The following is a 21614-nucleotide window of genomic DNA, read 5'->3' on the forward strand; positions in this document are numbered from 1 at the left end:
GCTGCTACCAGGGGGCCTATAGAATACCCCCAATAGAGTAACTGCTCCCTTCCTGTTCCTGACTTCCACCCATACTGACTCAAAAGAGGATCCTGCTACATTACTCACCCTTTCTGTAGCTGTAATAGTATCCCTAACCAGTAATGCCACCCCTCCTCCCCTTTTTCCACTTTCTCTATCCCTTTTAAAGGACTGAAATCCAGGAATATTGAGAATCCATTCCTGCTCTGGTGCCAGCCAAGTCTTTGTAATGGCCACTACATCATAATTCCATGTATGTATCCCAAGCTCTCAGTTCATCACCTTTGTTCCTGATGCTTCTTGCATTGAGGTACACACATTTCATCCCTTCTACCTTACTGTCTTTACACCGTTTATTCTGCTTCTCTTTCCTCAAAGCCTCTCTGTATGTTAGATCTGGTTTTACTCCATGCACTTCTTTCACTGCTCTATCGCTCTGGGTCCCATCCCCCTCGCAAATTAGTTTAAACCCTCCCGAACCATGCTAGCAAACCTACCTGCAAGGATATTGCTCCCCCTCGAATTCAGCTGCAACCCATCCAATCTGTACAGGTCCTACCTTCCCCAGAAGAGACCCCAATGATCCAAAAATCTAAAACCCTGCTCCCTGCACCAACTCCTCAGCCATGCATTCAACTGCCATCTCCTCCAATTCTTCCCATCACTGTCACGTAGCACTGGCAGCAATCCTGAGAACACCACCCTTGAGGTCCTATTCTTCTGCCTAGTTCCTGAAACTCACACTTCAGGACCTCATCCCTTTTCCTGCCCATGTCGTTGGTCCCAACATGTATCACGTCTTCTGGTTGCTTTCCCTTTCGTACCAGGGTGTCATGCACCTGAGGAGACATGAGGGGAAGCCTTCACTCAGAGCATCGTGAGAGTGTGGAATGAGCTGCCAGCACAAGTGGTGGATGTGGGTTTGCTTTCAAAGTTTAAGTGTAATTTGTTTAGGTACATACATGGGAAAGGTGTGGAGGGCTATGGTCTGGTGCATGTCTGTGGGACTAGGAAGACTAATAGTTTTACACGGATTAGATGGGCCAAGGGGCCTGTTTCCGTGCTCTAACTCTCAGTAGTTATTGAATTTGAACTTGGTGTGAGGGTGGGAAGGCAGGACTGAGCAAAGGAACTGATGCTCTGTATATTAGCATCTTCAATTCCTGGCAGGCAGCCAGAAATCAATCTCTGAGGAATTTGGCTAACGAAGGGAGAGTGAGGAGAAAAATGTGCAGGCTGTGGCAGGTATTAGAGATTCTACTTAATTGGGAGCAAGTATTAGTGCACTCCTCTTCTTTAATTGGAAAGTCATTTTCTAAAAAGGAACAGGAAAGAGCACAAGCAATTTGTTTGAAAAAAATAATATTGTAGCTTGTGATTGTTTTTATTCTGTTGGAGAAGGAAGTTTAATTTTTGGGCAATTTATTACAAGAGTCAGATTCTGATCTCCCACAAGGATAAGCAAGAAAATGAAACCCAAGGAGAACTTGATAACATCACCTAGCTGGTATATAATCTCTGAAGAATAGGAGAAATCAGCCTCAATCAATATGGTTCTTCTCTAAGATACAAATGGAAAACTGAGATTACAATAAAGACTTTATAGCTGTGAAGTGGGTAAAGTGTTTTATGCTGTGACAGTGATGTAAAATGAATCCTGAAGAGGTAAATTTTGCAAATTTTTTTTCCATTGTGACAGCTAATGTTTGGAAGCATTTCTTGTAAAATAAAACTTGACAAGTTTTTGCTTGGCAAACTGTTTGACTGGGGAGTTGATAGAGGATCAAATGCTATCCTGTGGTTTATTGAGTCGTACTGTAACTGACAATCATAAGGTCATCAAATGTCAGTGATATCTTCAGGATGATGAACCAACTGGGTTTCTACACGTCAGCAAATTGTAGACCATTAGACTGTAAAACATTGGATCAGAATTAGGCCATTTGGCCCATCGCGTCTGTCTGCCATTCCATCATAGCTGATTTATTGTCTCTCTCTACACAATATTTGAGCAAATCTGTATTTCTTCACTCCACTTCCCTTTCATAAATCTGACAATTTATTAAGTGTTGGCTGTATTACTCAAATATTTACATTTTTCATTTCAATGACTTAGCCATACATATCAAGGATTAACTTTATTTGCCATCTACACTCACTGGTATTCGGAATTTGTTGTGTTTTTGTCAGGGCGTGACCTCCAACAAAAAACAACATTCAACAATTCACACAAAATGCTGGAGGAACTCAGCAGGTCAGGCAACATCTATGGAGGGAAATATTTTGGTCCGAGACTCTTCATCAGGACTGGAAAGGAAGGGGGGAAGACACCAGAATGAAAAGGTGGGTGGGGGAAGGAGGATAGCTAGGAGGTGATGGGTGAAGCCAGGTTGGGGGGGGGGCAAAGGTCAAGGGCTGGAGAGGAAGGAATCTGATAGGAGTGGACCATGAGAGAGACGGAAGAGGAGGAGCACCGGGGGAGGTGATAGGCAGGCGAGGAGAAGAGAAAAGTGGCCAGAGTGGGGAAATGAAGAGGAGGTAAGGGAAGGAGAAAAAATTACCAGAACTGGGAAAAAGCTCTGAGTCTGTACTTGCTGGAATTTAGAAGGATGGAGGGGGGGAATCTCATTGAAATCTTTCAATGGTTGAAAGGTCTAGACAGTAGATGTGGAAAGGATGTTTCCCATGGTGGGGGAGTCTCAGCGCAGTCTCATGATAGAGGGCGTCCATTTAAAGTAGAGATGTGGCGAGTATTCAACAATTATAAAAATAAAAAATTATATTTAAAAAATTAGTGGTTAAAGTATGGATATGGAATAAAATGTGCTTAAATATAGATAACACAATACATTTACAATGTAAACAGCATTATAAAAAGTGGCTTAGTGTTTACAGTGAGTGACAGGGGTAATAGATAGAGGGGGGTGGGGTTGCTAACTAGAATGGTCGATCAGATTATCTGCCTGGGGGAAGAAGCTTTCAAGATGCCGTGAGGTTTTGTCTTGATAGCCCTGTAAAGCTTTCCAAAAAGGAGCTTTTGGAAAAGGCAATTTACCAGCAGGTAGTGTCCGCAATGATTTTTCCTGTCTGTTTCTTTGTCCTGGACACGTACATGTCCTGCTCTGCTGGTAACCTGCAGACAATGACCTTTTCTGCTGAGATGCCAGTTCACTGTTGTTTTTCATATATTTTATTTGTATCAATCATTGGCTTTCTTGGAGCACCAAAAAACTGTTGATTGTATTATTAGTGATAGATTGGATCATTGTCCTCTATTAATTCCCGTCAAAAGATAACAAGATTTTATAAAAGCATTAGAGAGTAACAGTCAGAGAAGAGCGTATTTCCTTAAAAGCACAGTCCCAATGCTGGCAGATGAGACTCAATCCCATGGAGCAGAAGGAGCCAATGGAGAGGAAGATATTTACTCAGAGCGTATCAGTGTGTGGTTTGCTCCAGATGATACAGTTTCCACCCACCGTTTTAAAACATATCAGTTATCAAGTATATTGGTCATTGTAAACTTGTCCTCTGATTAGGCCAGGGTTAAAAAGGTAGGTTGCAGGGCAATGAGTCTTGTTGGGCTGGAAGGGTCTGTTCCGTGCTATATCTCTAAATAAAATAAATACAAGTATCAATGACTGAGATAATATTTAAGAGAGGTCCTTTGTATTGGAAGATTTGGAGTCTCAACGAGACCATTATTAGAAAATGATATAACTAGAATTGGGACAACTAGAAGTGAGGATTCAAAGTTAAAGTACATGTATGTCATCATATACAGCCCTGAGATTCATTTCTTGCTGGCAACCTCAGTAAATGCAAGAAACACAATAGAATCAAGCAAAGACTGCACCAAACAGATGGACAGATAAACAATATGGGAAGACAAACTGCAAGAATGGGCCAATGCCAAATGAAGTTCATGATTTCTCTGGAGTCTAACTCCGCACTGTTGTAAACACTAATTATTCATACTGACAGTTCGTGAGGTGTCGGTGAACACATTGATTCTCCCATTTCTCACAACACCCCTCAGATGGTATACACCTTCAGCTCCAGTCGACATTTATCCTTAATTCAGAATACAAATGAGGTTTATTATCAAAGGAGGCAGTGGGATACAGATCATTTACAGACATGGGCAGAGAAGTGGCAGATAGAGTTTAATCCAGGCAAATATGAGGTGTTGTACTCTGGGAGATCAAATGGAAAGAGACAGTACTCTGTTAACCTTTAACAGGACCTATGTAGAGTGGGACCTAGGAGTCTAAGAGATTAACACCCTACACAAGTTGATAGAGTGACAAAGAAAGCATACGGCATGTTAACCTTTACCAGTTGAGGTATTGTGTTCCAGAGTTGGGAAATTATGTGGCAGTCATATAAAACTCTGACTGGGCAACACATGGGAGTATTGCATATAATTTTTGTCATCCCATTTATAGGAAGGGTTTGGAGAGGATGCATAAGACGTTCACCAGGATGTTGTCTGGATTAGAGAGTATCTGTTACAAGGAGAGATTGGACAAACTAGGGTTGCTATCTCTGGAGTGATGGAGAATGAGCAACACCTGACATACAAGATTATGTGAGGCATAGATATAACCAACAGCCAGTATCTTTTCCCCCAGGGTTGAAAGGACAGAAATCAGAGGGAATGTATTTAAGATGAGAGGGCGTAATTTCAGAATCAGGTTTAATATCACTGACATATGTCGCAAAATTTGTTGTCATGAGGCAGCAGTATATTGCAATAATAAAAATTGTGAAGTACAATAAGTATATATATTTAAGAAGTTATATTTAGTAAGTAGTGTAAAAAGGGGAAAGACTTGTGAGGTAGTGTTCATGGTTTCAATTAAGTTTGGATAGGTACATGGAGGGCTATGGTCCCAGAGCTGGTTGATGTTGGTAGGCAGTTTTTGCATCGACTAGATGGGCCAAAGAGCCTGTTTCTGTGCTGTATTTCTCTATGACTCTAATGTCCGTTCATAAATCTGATGGCAGATGGGAAGAAGCTGTTGCTGAATCGTTGAGTGTGATGTACAGGGCAAGTTGCACAACACATCATAGAGATTGCTGGGTACCTGGAACGTATTGCTGGTTGAAGCACCTTCAATTACTCCAAAAGACTGAGGTTTGGTAAATACTGAAAGGCTTTTATTCGCTGTACAATACGACCTCCACAGTGAGTGTCTGCCCCCGGACTGAGGGGGAGGGGCAAGGCGAACACCTTTATACAGGGCTCTGTGGGAGGAGCCACAGGGGCAGTCAGCAGAGGTGTGTGTCCAGACAGGTAACCGAGTTACAACATATATACATGGTTTACCTCACCGGTGGAAGCAGATGCAACAGAGGCATTTAACGTTCTTAGATAGGCAGACGAATATACAGAGAATGGAGGGATGTGTGCTGTGTGCACAGAAGGAATTGAATTTGTTCTTTTTTTGCATGTTGGGTGTTTGATGTTTTCTTGAATGGCATTTCTTTGTTTCATGGCTGCTTGCAGGAACACAAATCTCAGAATTATATTCAGTATATAGACTTTGATGATAAATGAACTTTGACTTTAAACACAGGAAATACTGCGGATGCTGGAAATCCAGAACAACACACACAAAATGCTGGAGGAACTCAGCAGGTCAGACAGCACCTATGGAAATGAATAAACAAATCTGTGATTTCAGGTCAACCCCGTTCTTGACCCAGAACTGTTTATTCCCTTCCACAGATGCTGTCTGATGTTCTGAGTTCCTCCAGCATTTGGGGGTGTAGCTTAATTAGTTGGGCACAATGCTGTTCCATTGTACAGTCAGTGGCCACTTTATTAGACGTAAGAGTGTTCATAATAAAGTGGTCACTGAGGGTATGTTCGTGGTCTTCTGCTGTAGCAGCCCATCCACTTTAAGGACTGATGTGTTGTGCATTCAGAGATGCTCTTCTGCACACCACTGCTGTAACGTGTGGTTATTTGAGTTACTGTCACCTTCCTGTAAGCACTAACCAGTCTGACCATTCTCTCTGACCTCTCTCATTAACAAGAGATTTTCGCCCACAGAATTGCCACTCACTGGGTGTTTTTTGTTCATTATTCTCTGTAATCTCTGGAGACTGCTGAGTGTGAGAATCCTGGGTGATCAGCTGTTTCTGAGATACTCAAACCACTCTGTCTGGCATCAACAATCATTCCACTAAGTGACAAAGTCACTTAGATTACATTCCTTCCCCATTTGGTCTGAACAACAGCTGAATCTCTTGACCACACCTGTGTGCTTTTAAGCATTGAATTGGTGCCACATGATAGGCTGATTGGATATTCCCTTTAACGAGCAGATGTACAGGTGCACCCAACAAAGTGGCCACTGAGTGTAGGGTCCAGTGGCACAGCTGTGGATAATTTCTTTGAGGAAGAATGCCTCCTTTTCTACCATGTTGTCTTTGGTGTGCAAGTTTGAGAAGGATCAGGAACCATTTCTGTCTTGTACGGTACATTTGTAAGCTAAAGTGATTTGTTTTGCCTTGGGCAATGCCAAGTGTGTAATGGAACAGACTGCCAGGAAATGCTTGAGAAGAACACAGACTTGTTTGCTGTTTTTTATGTTCTCTTTGTGAATGTATGTGGCCTTTCTCTGCTCCGTATTCAATGCTTCTCTGTGTGGTGATGAAATATTTCAAATGTTGATATTTGCAACATAGAACATTACAGCACAGTATAAGCCTTTTGGCCTGCAATGTTATCCTGACCCTTTAACCTGCTCTATGATCAGGCCCTTTGGTTGCCATGGTAGTGTAACGGTTAGCTCACCGCATTGGAGTTCGAAGTTCAATTCCGATGTCATCTGTAAGGAGTCTGTACGTTGCCTGTGGAATACATGGGTTTTCGCTGGGTGCTCTGATATCCTCCCACAGTTTGGAGAAGTACCATTTAGTAGGTTAATTGGTTATGGTAAATTGTTCTGTGATTAGGCTATGCTTAAATTGAGGGTTGCTGAGCTGAAGGGCATAAAGAGCCTATTTTGTGCTGTATCTCAATAAATAAATAAAGCCACTATGATTTTTTAAAATGTCATACATATTAGACATATAATCCATATAGACATACATATAATACAGATTAGACATCTATTTCCATAGAAGTTTCAATGTCAACTTTACTGCCATCAACAAAGTAATGTAAACTTGACAGGCCAGAAGGCCTAATTCTGCTCCTATGCCTTGTGCTCTAATGGTCTTTATCTTTCCTACCCACATGGCTTCACCGATCACCTTTTACTATCCCCTTTTCCTCTTTCTATTCTGGTGCCTTTCCCTTCCTTTCCAGTGCTGAAGAAGAGCCTCAGCCCAAAACATCAGTGTCTATTGATTTCCATGGATATTGCTTGACCTGCTGAGTTCCTCCAGCATTTTGCATGTGTTGTTATGTTCTATGAATGAAGAGCTGCTCCAGAGAATGATTGAAATCTGTCATGCATCTCTGGCTGGTGCCCATTGCGTTATGGTAATACGTGGTTACTTCAGACACTGTCAGTAATGGTCTGTTCGGTAATCTCACACAATATGGTAATGAATGTGTGAATTAACATATCCAATTGAGCAAAACAGAAGGAGCGTTCACAATAGAGGAATAGCTGGAGTAAGGGGCAGGGGGTCAAAGTAGGGAGTAACAGTTTAACAGTGAAGGAAAGCCTGCTGAAATTAAAAAGTTAAATTACAAAACTAGCACAACAGAACAGAACTGTGTATCAGAATCAGGCTTATCATCACTGACAAAATTCCTGGATCCAAGTGTACATACAATACAAGAGCAGCATTTCAGCTAAACTTCAAACAAGAGATTCTGCAGATGCTGGAAATCCAGAGCAACCCACACAAATACTGGAGGAATTCAATGGGTCAGGCAGCATCTATGGAGAGGAACGAACAGTCGATGTTTCAGGATGAGACCCTTCATCAAGCTCACAATCAAATTTGTCCATTTTTTTTCCCACCTTTTTCATTCTCCTTCACAGAATCTTTAATTTTCACATCTGTTTTTTATTGTGCAGATTGGAAACATGGATGGACATTATATCTTACGTGATTCCAGACATTTCAGCAGCAGGACACGTATGAAGAAGAGGTTGCTGCGGGAACCACAGGTAGGCCTTATGAAATTGACACATTGGGAATTTGTGAGCACAAAATAAGTTTTTATAAATGTTTGTAATTCAAGTAATGTAAATTTTTGTCACAACTCAGCATATTGTTTATGTGTTTGTATCAAGTACTCAAATAAAATGTTTATCCACTTCAGAGGGCGGCAAAAGGCAAAGTTGGGGCCTAGACAGAAGTTCTGTTGCTCGTTCAACTGGGCTGGCTGTGAGGTTGGATTGCTCTGGCTGCTGAGCTGATCTGAAGGGCTTGAGAGAGGCTTCAGGCTGGCCTGCAGAATTGGGGCCTGGAGTGAGTCGCTGGACGGCACGGTCGAAGCACATCAGAATCAGAATTTCGTAGCAACGGTACCTGGGTCCTAGTGTGAGGTACAATGCACTATTCAGACAATTTAAATACCGGCCCAGATTGGAGGCGAGAGCTGATTTCACTCGCTGTCCGCGATCTTCACTCCTATCTCCAAGGTCTGGAGCCTTTTGCAGTTCTGTCGTTGGGCCAGTTTAAGTGCTGGCCAAGATAGACCGAAAAGACAGGGTGTTGGGATCAGAGGTGAGAGCAGATTTTGCTCGTTCTCCTCGATGGTCATCTCCATGGTGCTGAGACCATGAAGACTGCCCCCGCTGCTGTGCTCTGTGCCCGCTAATATGATGAGCTGATAAGCGAGGTTTCGTGCCTACTCGGGGCTGCTTTGGGCTTTGGATCTGAGGACTTAGTTTTGGTTCAGAATGCTGTTATTCGCTTCAAGTATTTACATGATTTTTTATTTTTACTTTTTTTTTCTCGTGCATTGAGGGCTGGTCTTTCATTTTTATTTTTATTTTAATTTGCTTTAAATTGGGTTCTTTTGGGTTTCTGCTTTGTGGCCACCTGTGAGGAAGCAAATCTCAAGGTTGCATGATTTCTTTGGTAACAAATGTACTTAAATCTTGAATCAGAGTGATTTTGGCTGAACCTAGCAGCAGGAATGTGCATGAACTTTAATGAATGGTAGTCTATTACTATGGAGAATTATTTGGCAGAAGCAACCTCCTCCAGTAAAGATTATGGGACACCACCATTTTAAAAAATCAATTGCGTATTGGCACCAGAATGTGTGGAGACTCTTGTGGGTGTGTTGGTTGCTAACATAAATGACACATTTCACTGTATGTTTTGATGTACACATGACCAACAAAATTTGAATCTTGAATATTTACTTGATACAGTGCCTGTCACATCTATGATACTTCCAAACCAATTAACCATATCAAAATGTGGTCACTGTTTAGAATATTCTGATGCAATTTCAAAGTAAATTTGTTATGAGCTATGCACATGTCACCATATACTGCACTACCTTGAGATTCATTTCTTTGCAGTCATTACAGGAAGGAAGAAATACAATATAACTTTAAAAGGCATTGTACATAAATAACGGATGGAGCCTGCTCATAAGAATAATATGGCTTTAGTAAAGGTATGCATACAAATATGGGGGAAGGCTAATTCGGGTTGGTTGAGGCCGATGGTGATTATTAGAAGACCAAATTGACTAAATGTGGACAAGGCAAAAATTTTTTCTGACATACAACCAATGTGCAAAGGAAAACCACCAGTGCAAATGAAAATAATACCGAGAACATGAGTTGTAAGGAGTCCTTGAAAGTGAGTCTGTAGAGTTAGTTCAGAGCTGAGGTGAGTGAAGTTCAGGAGCCTGATGGTTGTAAGGTAGTAACTGATCCTGCTCCAGGTGGTGGGGATCTAAGGCTCCTGTGGCAATTGGCTTAAGACAGGAGTCTGCAAACAGCAGGTTTAAATGATCAGGTTATTTGTTGGGACAACTGATGGAAAAACATGTGGAAAATTTCCTTGTGTTCTCTCTAAATGACGCTCGGTGTGGTGACGGGGTTCCGATCGACGCTCGGTGTGGTGACGGGGTTCCGATCGACGCTCGGTGTGGTGACGGGGTTCCGATCGACGCTCGGTGTGGATCGGGCGTTCCGATCGACGCTCGGTGTGGTTACGGGGATTCAGATCGACGCTCGGTGCGGTTACGGGGTTCCGATCGACGCTCGGTGCGGTTACGGGGTTCCGATCGACGTTCGGTGCGGATCCGGTGTTCCGATCGACGTTCGGTGCGGTGACGGGGTTCCGATCGACGCTCGGTGCGGATCCGGCGTTCTGATCGACGCTCGGTGCGGTTACGGTGGTTCCGATCGACGCTCGGTGAGGTTACGGTGGTTCCGATCGACGCTCGGTGCGGTTACGGTGGTTCCGATCGACGCTCGGTGCGGTTACGGGGTTCCGATCGACGCTCGGTGCGGTTACGGGCGTTCCGATCGCTCGGTGTGGTTATGGGGTTCAGATCGGCGTTTGGTGTAGTTTAGGTTGACAATTAGTTTGCAAGGATTTTTTTGTTTTTGAAAGTTTGATTAGCAACTCAGCAAATGTAACATTCTGCCTTGTCTGGCTATGAGGGAACACCCACAGTTTGTATGGTCAGATGCATATATTAAACTGAAAGCAATGACTTTTTCTTATTCAAGGCAAAGATGATTTCTAGGTTCCAGTACTGAGGAAATAACATTGGAGTGATCTGGATTGAAACCAGGAGCAAGAACATGCAGAATCTTAAATGAATGGTATCTCTTAAATGCTTATTATCAATTAACCATATCAGTGTTCAAAGTAATTTATTATCCAAGTGCATATATGTCACTTTATGCATACCTGAGATTTATTTTCCTACCAGTATTCACAGAAACACAATAGAATTATTGCAAAACCACAAACAAGACAGAGGAGATTTACAAGGATGCTGCCTGGATTGGGGAGTATGCCTTATGAAAACAGGTTGAGTGAACTTAGCCTTTCCTCCTTGGAGCGACGGAGGATGAGAGGTGACCTGGTAGAGGTGTATAAGATGATGAGAGGCATTGATCGTGTGGATAGTCAGAGGCTCTTCCCCAGGACTGAATTGGCAAGCACGAGAGGGCATAGTTTTAGGGTGCTTGGAAGTAGGTACAGAGGAGATGTCAGGGGTAAGTTTTTTTACGCAGAGAGTGGTGAGTGTGTGGAATGGGCTGCCGGTGGCAGCGGTGGAGGCGGAAACGATAGTGTCTTTTAAGAGTCTCCTGGATGGCTACGTGGAACTTAGAAAAATAGAAGACTATGGGTAAAGCCCAGGTAGTTCTAAGGTAGGGACATGTTCGGCACAGCTTTGTGGGCTGAAAGGCCTGTATTGTGCTGCATGTTTTCTATGTTTCTAAACAACCAAGAACTGTGCAGATACAAAAAAAACAAATATAATAATAAACAAAAGGCAATAAACATCAAGAACATGAGTTGTAGACTCCTTGAAAGTGAATCCATAGGTTGTGGGAATATTTCAGTGATGGGGCGTGAAGTTGAGTGAAGTTATCCCCACTGGGTCAAGAGCCTAGTAATTGAGGGGTTATAACTGTTCCTGATTCAGGTGGTGTAGGACCTGGAGCTCCCCTGTCTCCTTCCTGATGGCAGCGGTGGGGAGCGAGCATGGCGTGGTTGGTTGGGGACCTTGATGATGGATGCTGCTTTCCTGCGACGGCACTCCATGTAGTTGTGCTCAAGAGTGCGGAGGGCTTTACCTGTGATGGACTGGGCCACATCCACTGCCTTGTGCAGCTTTGTAGAACATTGGTTGGAATTCTGAAGGAAAAAGATATGTTTTATAAGATTTGCTTTATTGTTTGTGTACATTTCCCAGATTTGTATGATGTACATAGATTGCTAAATTTTCAAAATTCTCAGTTATTGCTATGTTCTTGATAGAACTTGTCAGTTTTAATTCCATGTAAACACGGTGCCTTTCCTTTCTGAAATATGCTTATCTACAAAAAGTGAATGCAGTAAATATTTCCTGTAATCAATCAATCACACACACACACACACACACACACACCATTAAATCTGCGGAATGCTAAGCTGCCCATCATTTTTATTGGCAGATAATGATTTGATACAAACACTCGCACCCACTATAAGAAGTGGGGATTTATACAAGCTATCTCCACTGAGAGAACTACAGTGGACCAACCCACTGGAGCTGATTTTAAAACTTAAAATTTCTGACAGCAACAACAAAACGCTGGAGGAACTCAGTGAGTCAAGAATCATCCTTGGAGAAGAACGTCAGCATTTTGGGTCTTCGGGATCAGAATGAAGGAGGGTAGTTAGTCAGACTGGAATATAAAAGCAACAATGTTACCTTGAGGCTTTATAAAGCACTGGTGAGTCCTCGGAGTATTTTGAGCAGTTTTGGTCCCCATATCTCTGAAAAGATGTGCTGAAACTGGAGAGGTTCAAAGGATGTTCACAAAAATGATTCCAGGATTGAATGGCTTGTCATATGAAGAGCATTTGATGGATCTGGGTGTGAACTCACTGGAATTTAGAAGAATGAGGGGTGACTTCACTGAAACCTATCAAATGGTGAAAGGGCTTTAAAGAGTGGATGTGGAAGGGATGTTTCCCATGGTGGGAGTGTCTAGGACTGGAGGACACAGCCTGAAAATAGAGGGATAACTTTTTAGACTGGAGATGAGAAGAAATTTCTTTATCCGGAGGGTAGTGAATCTATAGAATTCATTGCTATAGGCAGCTGTGGAGGCCAAGTCTTTATGTACATTTAAGGCAGAGGTTAATAGACTCTTGGTTAGTCAGAGCATGAAGGGATACGGGGAGAAGGCAGGAGACTGGGGCTGTGTGGTAAACCATGTATATATGTTGTAACTCTGTTACCTGTCTGGACACACACCTCTGCTGACTGCCCCTGTGGCTCCTCCCACAGAGTCCTGTATAAAGGTGTTCGCCTTGCCCCTCCCCCTCAGTCTGGGGGCAGACACTCACTGTGGAGGTCGTATTGTACAGCGAATAAAAGCCTTTCAGTATTTTACCAAACCTCAGTCTTTTGGAGTAATTGAAGGTGCTTCAATTTTATTCGCTGTACATTTTAAAACATGGAACAGACTCTGAGACCAGAAAAATTAGACCTCGATCCGCAAATGCCTGACACTGGAAACGCTGTTGAACTCTGGCTGGCCTGCTTCGAAGCGTATCTAGAGGGGATTAAAGCGACCGACCCCGTAGCGAAGCGCAGGGTTCTACTCTCCAGGGTCAGTCCACGGGTCTATTCGCTGATCAGAAGCCAACCGAACTACGACGGCGCGATGAACGCACTCAAAAAACAATACCTGCGGCCGATAAACAGCGTCTATGCTCGGCATCGCTTAGCGACACGGCAACAACGGTCCGGGGAATCGAGTGCTGAGTTTGTCCGGGCCCTACAGACACTCGTGCGGGTCTACAATTGCCAGGAGCTGACGGCGGCGCAGCATGCAGAGCTCCTAGTGAGAGACGCCTTCGTTACGGGGACCAGGTCAGTGTACGTGCGCCAGCGGCTGCTGGAAAAAGCCGATCTTACCCTAAGTTTGGCGATCGAGCTGGCTGATACGTTGGAGGCCGCTCTGCATAACTCTAAGGCTCTCCAGGCACGCGATCCCCCGATGGCCTCGGCGCCGCAGACCCCGCAACCCGCCGATGAATCGACCTCTGCTGCAGCCAGTCGTGAGTCCGCGAAGTGCTACTTCTGCAGACTGGAGAAGCACCCCCGGAAACGCTGCGCGGCCCAACAAGCTACCTGTTCCAGCTGCGGAAAGAAGGGCCACTTCGCCAAGGTCTGTAAGTCAAAACCTCGAGCAGGATCGAGCAGCGCTGGGTGTGAGACATGGGGGTCGCCATCTTCCCTGCACACTGCCACCACGTGCGAGACATGGGGGCCGCCATCTTCCCTGCACACTGCCACCACGTGCGAGACATGGGGGCGGCCATCTTGGTCGGCGCCACCTCCCACTGCCTACGACCAATGGGTGCTCACAGGCCATACCAGCACGCCGGACTAAGACAGCGACCCCACCCTGGCTTCCGTGACCCTCGACCAAAGCATTCCCCACCAGCTCGCAAGGTCAATGATGGACATTCTGGTGGAGGGGCACAGGACAAGCTGCCTGTTTGACACAGGCAGCATGGAGAGTTTTATCCACCCGGCCACGGTGCAGCATTATGGACTCATGATACGGCCGGTAAGTCAGAGGGTCACCATGGCCTCCGGGTCGCATACAACAGACATCCGGGGGGGTTGTGTAGCGACGCTAGTGGTGCAGGGCACAGAATATCGGGACTTTAAGTTACTGGTCTTGCCTCAACTGTGTGCCCCTGTGCTGTTGGGGTTGGACTTCCAGAGCCACCTGAAAAGCGTGACAATGAAGTATGATGGGCCCCTCCCGCCAATTACTGTCATAAATCCCCTGTTTTGTAGAGATATGTCACATACCCCACTACTGACCACACACACACACACCGACCCGCGCTTCCCACCCAACATCATGCCAACTGCCACACTACCGACACCACTTGCGGCCTCTCCACCCTCAGGATCCCTCCCCCACCACTGTTCGCCAACCTGACCCCCGACTGTAAACCTGTGGCAACTAAAAGCAGGAGGTACAGCGCGGGGGACAGAGCCTTCATTAAGTCGGAGGTGCAGCGGCTGCTCAGGGAGGGGGTCATTGAGGCAAGCACAAGTCCTTGGAGGGGGCAGGTGGTCGTTGTTCGGAACAGGGAGAAGAATAGGATGGTCGTGGACTATAGCCAGACCATCAATAGGTTCACGCAGCTGGACGCGTACCCTCTACCCCGCATCGCGGATATGGTCAATCAGATAGCACAGTACAAGGTGTACTCGACCATAGACCTAAAATCCACTTACCATCAGCTCCCCATCCGCCGGGAGGACCGCCCTTACACTGCCTTCGAGGCGGACGGCAGGCTTCATCAATTCCTGCGTGTCCCCTTTGGTGTCACGAATGGTGTATGTGTCTTCCAGAGGGCAATGGACCAGATGGTGGACCAGTGCCAACTGAAGGCCACGTTCCCATATCTGGATAACATCATCTGTGGTCACGACCAGCAGGATCACGACAACAACCTCCAAAAATTTCTCCAAGCGGCCAAATCTTTCAACCTCACCTATAACAAGGACAAGTGTGTATTTGGGACCACCCGACTTGCTATCCTTGGGTGTGTCGTGGAGAATGGAGTCATTGGCCCTGACCCTGACTGTATGCACCCCCTGTTGGAACTCCCTCTTCCCAGTACCCTCAGAGCCCTCAAAAGGTGCCTGGGCTTCTTTTCATATTACGCCCAATGGGTCTCTAACTATTCAGACAAGGCCCGCCCCCTGGTCAAGTCCACCACATTCCCCCTCTCGGCCGAGGCCCGCGCGGCCTTCAACCGCATAAAAGGGGACATTGCCAAAGCAGCAATGCATGCGGTGGATGAGGCCATTCCCTTTCAAGTAGAGAGCGACGCCTCCGACTTTGCGCTGGCTGCTACCCTCAACCAGGCAGGAAGACCAGTGGCGTTCTTCTCCCGTACCCTTCAAGGCCCTGAAATTCAGCACTCTGCGTTAGAGAAAGAGGCCCAGGCCATAGTGGAAGCTATAAGGCACTGGAGGCACTATCTTGCCGGCAAAAGGTTCACCCTGCTAACTGACCAGCGCTCAGTCGCATTCATGTTTAATAATCAGCAGCGGAGCAAAATCAAAAATGATAAAATTCTGAGGTGGAGAATCAAACTCTCCACCTACAACTATGACATCATGTACAGGCCTGGGAAGCTCAACGAGCCCTCCGATGCCCTATCCCGGGGAACATCTGCCAGTGTGCAGATCGACCGGCTATACTCCCTACGTATAGACCTTTGCCACCCGGGAGTCACCCGGCTTTTCCACTTCGTGAAAGCCCAGAACCTGCCTTACTCCCTTGAGGAGATCAGGACGATGACCAGGGACTGCCAAGTCTGCGCAGAGTGCAAACCGCACTTCTACCGACCCGAAAAGGCACCACTCATCAAGGCCACCCGCCCCTTTGAGCCACTGAGTGTTGACTTTAAGGGCCCCCTTCCCTCCACCGACCGCAATGTGTACTTTCTTAACGTAATTGACAGGTACTCGCGGTTCCCCTTCGCCATCCCCTGCCCCGACACCACTACCACGTCAGTTATAAAAGCCCTGCGCAAGCTCTTCACTCTGTTCGGATACCCATGCTATATCCACAGTGACAGAGGGTCCTCGTTTATGAGTGACGAGCTGCGCCAATATCTACTGGCTAGGGGAATTGCAACCAGTAGGACCACGAGCTATAATCCCCAGGGGAATGGACAGGTAGAGAAGGAGAATGGCACAGTGTGGAAAGCCACACTCTTAGCCCTCAGGACAAAGGGACTGCTGGTCTCCCGCTGGCAGGAGGTCCTTCCCGAGGCACTCCACTCCATCCGCTCCCTGTTATGCATGGCCACCAATGCCACCCGTCATGAGCGGCTCTTTTCTTTTCCCAGAAAGTCGACCACTGGAACCACCCTACCAACTTGGCTGATGTCCCCGGGGCCAGTGCTGCTCCGGAAACATGCGGGGAGCAATAAATACTCCCTGATGGTCGAGAGGGTTCACTTACTTCATGCGAACCCCCAGTATGCCTACGTGGTTTTACCTGATGGGCGGGAGGACACGGTCTCCATCCGCGACCTGGCGCCCGCAGGAGCTCCGGGCCTCTACCCTGAACACTCCGTGGTGACTATTGACCCCGTACCCACCAATGTATGTACCTACGAGACACCGTGCACCCCAAACCCTATACAGACACCACACGACACTCCCATACCGAGCGCGACGCACACGCACGAGGGATTACCGACGCCTAACGTGCTGGCACCTGAAGTCAGGCCGGAGCCAGCACAACCGCCATCGCCGGTGCAATCACCACCGGTGCTACGTAGATCACAGTGACGGATTCGACCGCCTGATAGACTTAACCCGTAAATATACTTCTTGTAAATATTGTCAGTCACTTCACCCCGCGGGACTCTCTTTTTTTAAAAAAAAAAAAAAGGAGGGGTGAATGTGGTAAACCATGTATATATGTTGTAACTGGGTTACCTGTCTGGACACACCCCTCTGCTGACTGCCCACATCCGTTTTTTATGTCGGGAGTACACTGGGGGGTCGACAAAGAGGCGGAGCTCTGAGGTTGAGCGGCTTGAGAGAGCGTTGCTTGACCTGGAGTCCCGCCTCGGTCCGACCGCTGGAGACCAGCAGCTGTGGCAGGAATACCAGGAGAAGAAGGACGCACTAAGGAACCTGCAGCTCCAGCAGTCCCAAGGTGCGTACGTGAGGTCACGGATCCAAATGCTGCAGGATTTGGACCGTGGCTCACCCTTCTTCTACTCGTTGGAAAGGTGGCGGGGAGTTCAAAAGCAGCTAGTGGAGCTGCTGGCTGCCGATGGCTCCTCCATCACAGACCCTGATGGAATTAACAACGAAGTCCGTTCATTCTATCGGTCCTTATTCTCGCCTGATCCGTCAAATGCGGAGGCGTGTAATGAGGTCTGGAAGGATTTGCCTAAGGTCAGCCCAGAGGACGCAGTGCGTCTGGATGCCCCCCTGACTCGAGAGGAGCTGTCCACTGCCCTTCGGCAACTCCGGAGGGGCAAGTCTCCTGGTTTGGATGGACTGAGTGTTGAGTTTTATCAGGCTTTTTGGGATGTCCTGGGGGACGATTACAGCCTTGTCCTAGGGGAGAGCCTAGCCACCGGAGAAATGCCCCTCTCATGGTGAAGAGTTGTTGTGGTCCTACTGCCCAAGAAGGGAGACCTCCGCCTGCTAAAGAACTGGCGGCCGGTCTCCCTCTTGTGCGCGGACTACAAGATCTTCGCCCGGGCAATGGCCAACCGTCTGAGTTCGGTAATTGGACAGGTGGTCCATCCTGACCAATCTTACACAGTCCAGGGCCGCTCCATCCAGGACAATGTCCACCTAGTACGGGACCTGATCCACCTACTCCAGGAGACTGGGACCCCGGCAGCGTTTCTTTCTCTTGACCAGGAGAAGGCGTTTGACCGGGTAGACCACAGTTTCCTGGTGGGCACCCTGCAGGCTTTTGGGCTTGGACCACACTTTGTGGCCCAAGTTCGGCTCCTGTACTCTGCCGCAGAGTGCCTAGTTAAGATTAATGGATCATTGACAGGACCTATCCACTTCCGAAGAGGAGTGCGTCAAGGGTGCCCCATGTCCGGTCAACTGTATGCAATCTGTGTCGAGCCATTCCTCGGCCTTCGGAGAAGGCTGACAGGTCTGGTTCTGCGCGAACCGGACATGGAGGTCGTCCTCTCGGCCTACGCCGATGATGTACTCCTCATGATGACAGACCCCTGTGACCTGCGGAGGATGCGCGAGTGCCAAGATGTTTTCTCGGCGGCATCCTCCGCGAGGATCAACTGGGCGAAAATGTTCCGGACTCTTAGTAGGCCAGTGGTAGGTGGACTCCCTGCCGGAGGAGATGAGAGCTTTTGAGTGGAGCACCAGACGCCTTCTCTATCTGGGAGTCTACCTGAGTCCTTCTGGGGAGACCTGGCTGGTGAACTGGCAGGACCTGGAGACAAAAGTCATGGGCCGGCTAGGGCGCTGGTCAGGCCTTCTCAGGGTGCTTTCCTATCGAGGCAGGGTGGTGGTCATAAACCAGCTGGTGGCCTCCATGTTGTGGTACCAAATGGTCACCTTGGCCCCCTGCTGCCCCTTTTGTCGCGAGAATGCAGAGGAAGCTAGTGGACTTCTGGGGAAACAGGAAGCACAGGGTCTCTGCAGCGGTTCTGAGTCTCCCAGTAGGAGAGGGCGGACAGTCGCTGGTGTGTGTACGCACACGACTGGCGGCTCTCCGCCTCAGGACTCTGCAGAGATTCCTGTACGCCGAGCACCCTCCCAGGTGGCACGTGTTGGCGACTTTCTTCCTCCGGAGGGGCTGCTGCCTTCACGAAGATATGCAGCTACCACCGGCGGGCGTCAGCCGTGCTGCTTTGCAGAGGCTGCCCGGCTTCTATCAGGACCTACTGAGAGTCTGGAACATGGTTGCCTCAGGCCGGGAATCCCCTCCTCTGGCAGAGGGCGGGGTCCTGGCCGACCCTTGCCCTGCCTCAACGGACGTCAGTGCGGCTCAGGTGTGTGGAACGACTCTGGCTGAGCTGCTCGTCGGGCCCAGGCCCCGCAGCCTTACCCGAGAGACGAATCCACACAACTTGAGCCGTCTTTCATCGACACCCACAATCCCATTCAGGGATGCAGGCAGGAGGTACCTTTATGGGCTGCTGCTTCACACCCTCCACTTCCTAGCATTTGTCCACCGGCCCGACACGCCATGGCGGTCGGTCTTTCCACCTGGAGGTGAGGGGGGTCCCCAATGGAAGTCCCTTTACAAGGGAGTCCTTCCCATGCACCTTGGGGATCTCGGCTGGAGGGTGCTGCATAAAGCAGTGCCCTGCAATAAGTTCTTTAGTTTGTACACGGATCTCCCAGCCGCGTGTCACTTCTGCGGGCTGGAGGAGACCGTTTACCATATGTACGTGGAGTGTGTGAGGCTGCAGCCCCTTTTCGCGTATTTGCGTGGGCTGCTTCTCGCCTTCTGGTTGCATTTCAGTCCCACCCTATTCATATATGGTCATCCAGTAGAGGGGGGGGGCACAGAGGGATGAAGATGTCCTTGTCAACTTGCTCCTGGGGCTGGCGAAAATTGCCATCCGTGGCTCCTGGAAAAGGGTGGCAGGAGGTTCTCCCTGGGCGGATTGCCTGGCTATGTTTAGGGGATATGTTCGTGCCCGGGTGAATATTGAAAAGGAATACGCACAGTCCACGGCGACCGTAGACATGTTCTGGGACCGTTGGGCTCCGCGGGGTGTAAATGCCATCATTGATGAGGATGGCAATATACTGGTTTAACATGTATTGTCTGTTTGTAGTGTAGTAAATGTGTTAGTCACTGGTTTTGTAAATATTGTATAGCACCGACATTTGTAATAAAGAATTTTGTATTTTAAATTTTTAAAAAAAGTGGCTCCTCCCACAGAATCCTGTATAAAGGTGTTCGCCTTGCCCCTCCCCCTCAGTCCGGGGGCAGACACTCACTGTGGAGGTCGTATTGTACAGCGAATAAAAGCCTTTCAGTATTTTACCAAATCTCAGTCTTTTGGAGTAATTGAAGGTGCTTCAGGCTGAGAGGAAATGGTGGAGCAAACTCGATCGGCCAAGTGGCCTAATTTTGCTCCTATATCATATAGCTTTATAGTCTTACATAAAAATAAGGTAAGGGGTGCAGCACGAGCAAGTGATAGGTGAATCCAGGTGAGGGGTGTATTAGGCAGGTGAGAGGTGGAGAGAGTGGGAATGATTCAGGAAGCTCGGAGGTGACGGGGAAAGCAACATAGGGCTGAAGAAGATGGAATCTGTTAGGAGAGGACAATAGTCCATGGAATAAAGGCGAGAAGGTGAATTGGTGAGTGGGATGTGTGGGCGATGGCACATTGTGAGGGAATGATGTGAGGTGTTAGGGGCCAGAGGGTTAAGGGGAAAGAGGAGATGAGGAGATTTAGTCAATCTTTCTAAAATTAGAATCCATTTGGTGGTAAATTTGAAGATAAAGCATTGGAGGAGGTTAATGTAACACCTTGTGTGTTAGTTAAATCAGACTCTACAGATCATAACTAACCTGTAGTTAATAGACTGTTGTGATTCAAGGATACTAGCAGGTACCTAACCTTGAATATATAGAACGGTGCAAAATTCTCAGGCACATATATATGGCTCGGGTGCCTAAGACATTTGCATAGTACTCTATTTGTCAGTGTGGAGTGGGGAGCAAGTTTGTAAATCTGGCGGGAGAAAAGGATGTTTGGAATGATGAGGGTGGATCACCGTGGGACGGGATGTCAGACGGGTGGCAGAGAAAGGGTGCTGGTGCAGTGTGTGGCATGGGTGCAGACACATCCAGCACTGAGACACCAGACAAGGTCATTACAACAGTACTGTGTAAACGCCTTGGGCACTTTTGCACAGTACTGTAGATGGGCCATAGCTGTTCCGTAAACTAATTCCAACTAAATAGTGGAAGAGGATTAGTGTTCCTATGCTCCAAAATGTGGAAAGTTATGAAGCAAGTTTTGTTTTTCTGCTGGATCTACACAAGGCAGAATGGTAGCATTCGCAATTCGTGCCAAGCTTTACAGCACCATCAATCATCAATTCTCACTGTCCTCTCTGTTCTCCCAGTGACCACATGCTTTTCCTTCAGTTGCTCCGGTTTCCTCCCACACTCGTACAGGTAGTACGAGTACGGGTTAGGGTTAGGTGTGGCCATGCTGTATTTGCTCTAGTAGTGTGGCAATACTTGTGGGCTGCCCCCAGTACAATTCTCAGGCTGTGCTGGTCATTGAGATGCAAGTAATGCATTTCGCTGTATAGTTCAATGTTTTGACGTAGATGTGACAACTGAAGCTGATGTAATTTTTTTCCAGGCACCACTGTAGTAAAACATTTAGTGAGC

At 47.2% G+C, this 21614-nt stretch overlaps 1 protein-coding gene across 1 annotated transcript in view; it reads left to right on the top strand.

Moving 5' to 3' along the window:
- The first annotated feature begins 10038 nt into the window (after nt 1-10038).
- The window catches only part of LOC140211221 (PC3-like endoprotease variant B), a 1844543-nt gene continuing 1832967 nt past the window's right edge, over nt 10039-21614 (top strand). Inside the window, exon 1 of the mRNA XM_072280838.1 lies at nt 10039-10380. Within this exon, the coding sequence (XP_072136939.1) occupies nt 10039-10380 (342 nt within the window). The remainder of the gene's footprint in view (nt 10381-21614) is intronic.

The sequence above is a fragment of the Mobula birostris genome, chromosome 2 (assembly GCF_030028105.1).
Source record: "Mobula birostris isolate sMobBir1 chromosome 2, sMobBir1.hap1, whole genome shotgun sequence".
Lineage (NCBI taxonomy): Eukaryota > Metazoa > Chordata > Chondrichthyes > Myliobatiformes > Myliobatidae > Mobula > Mobula birostris.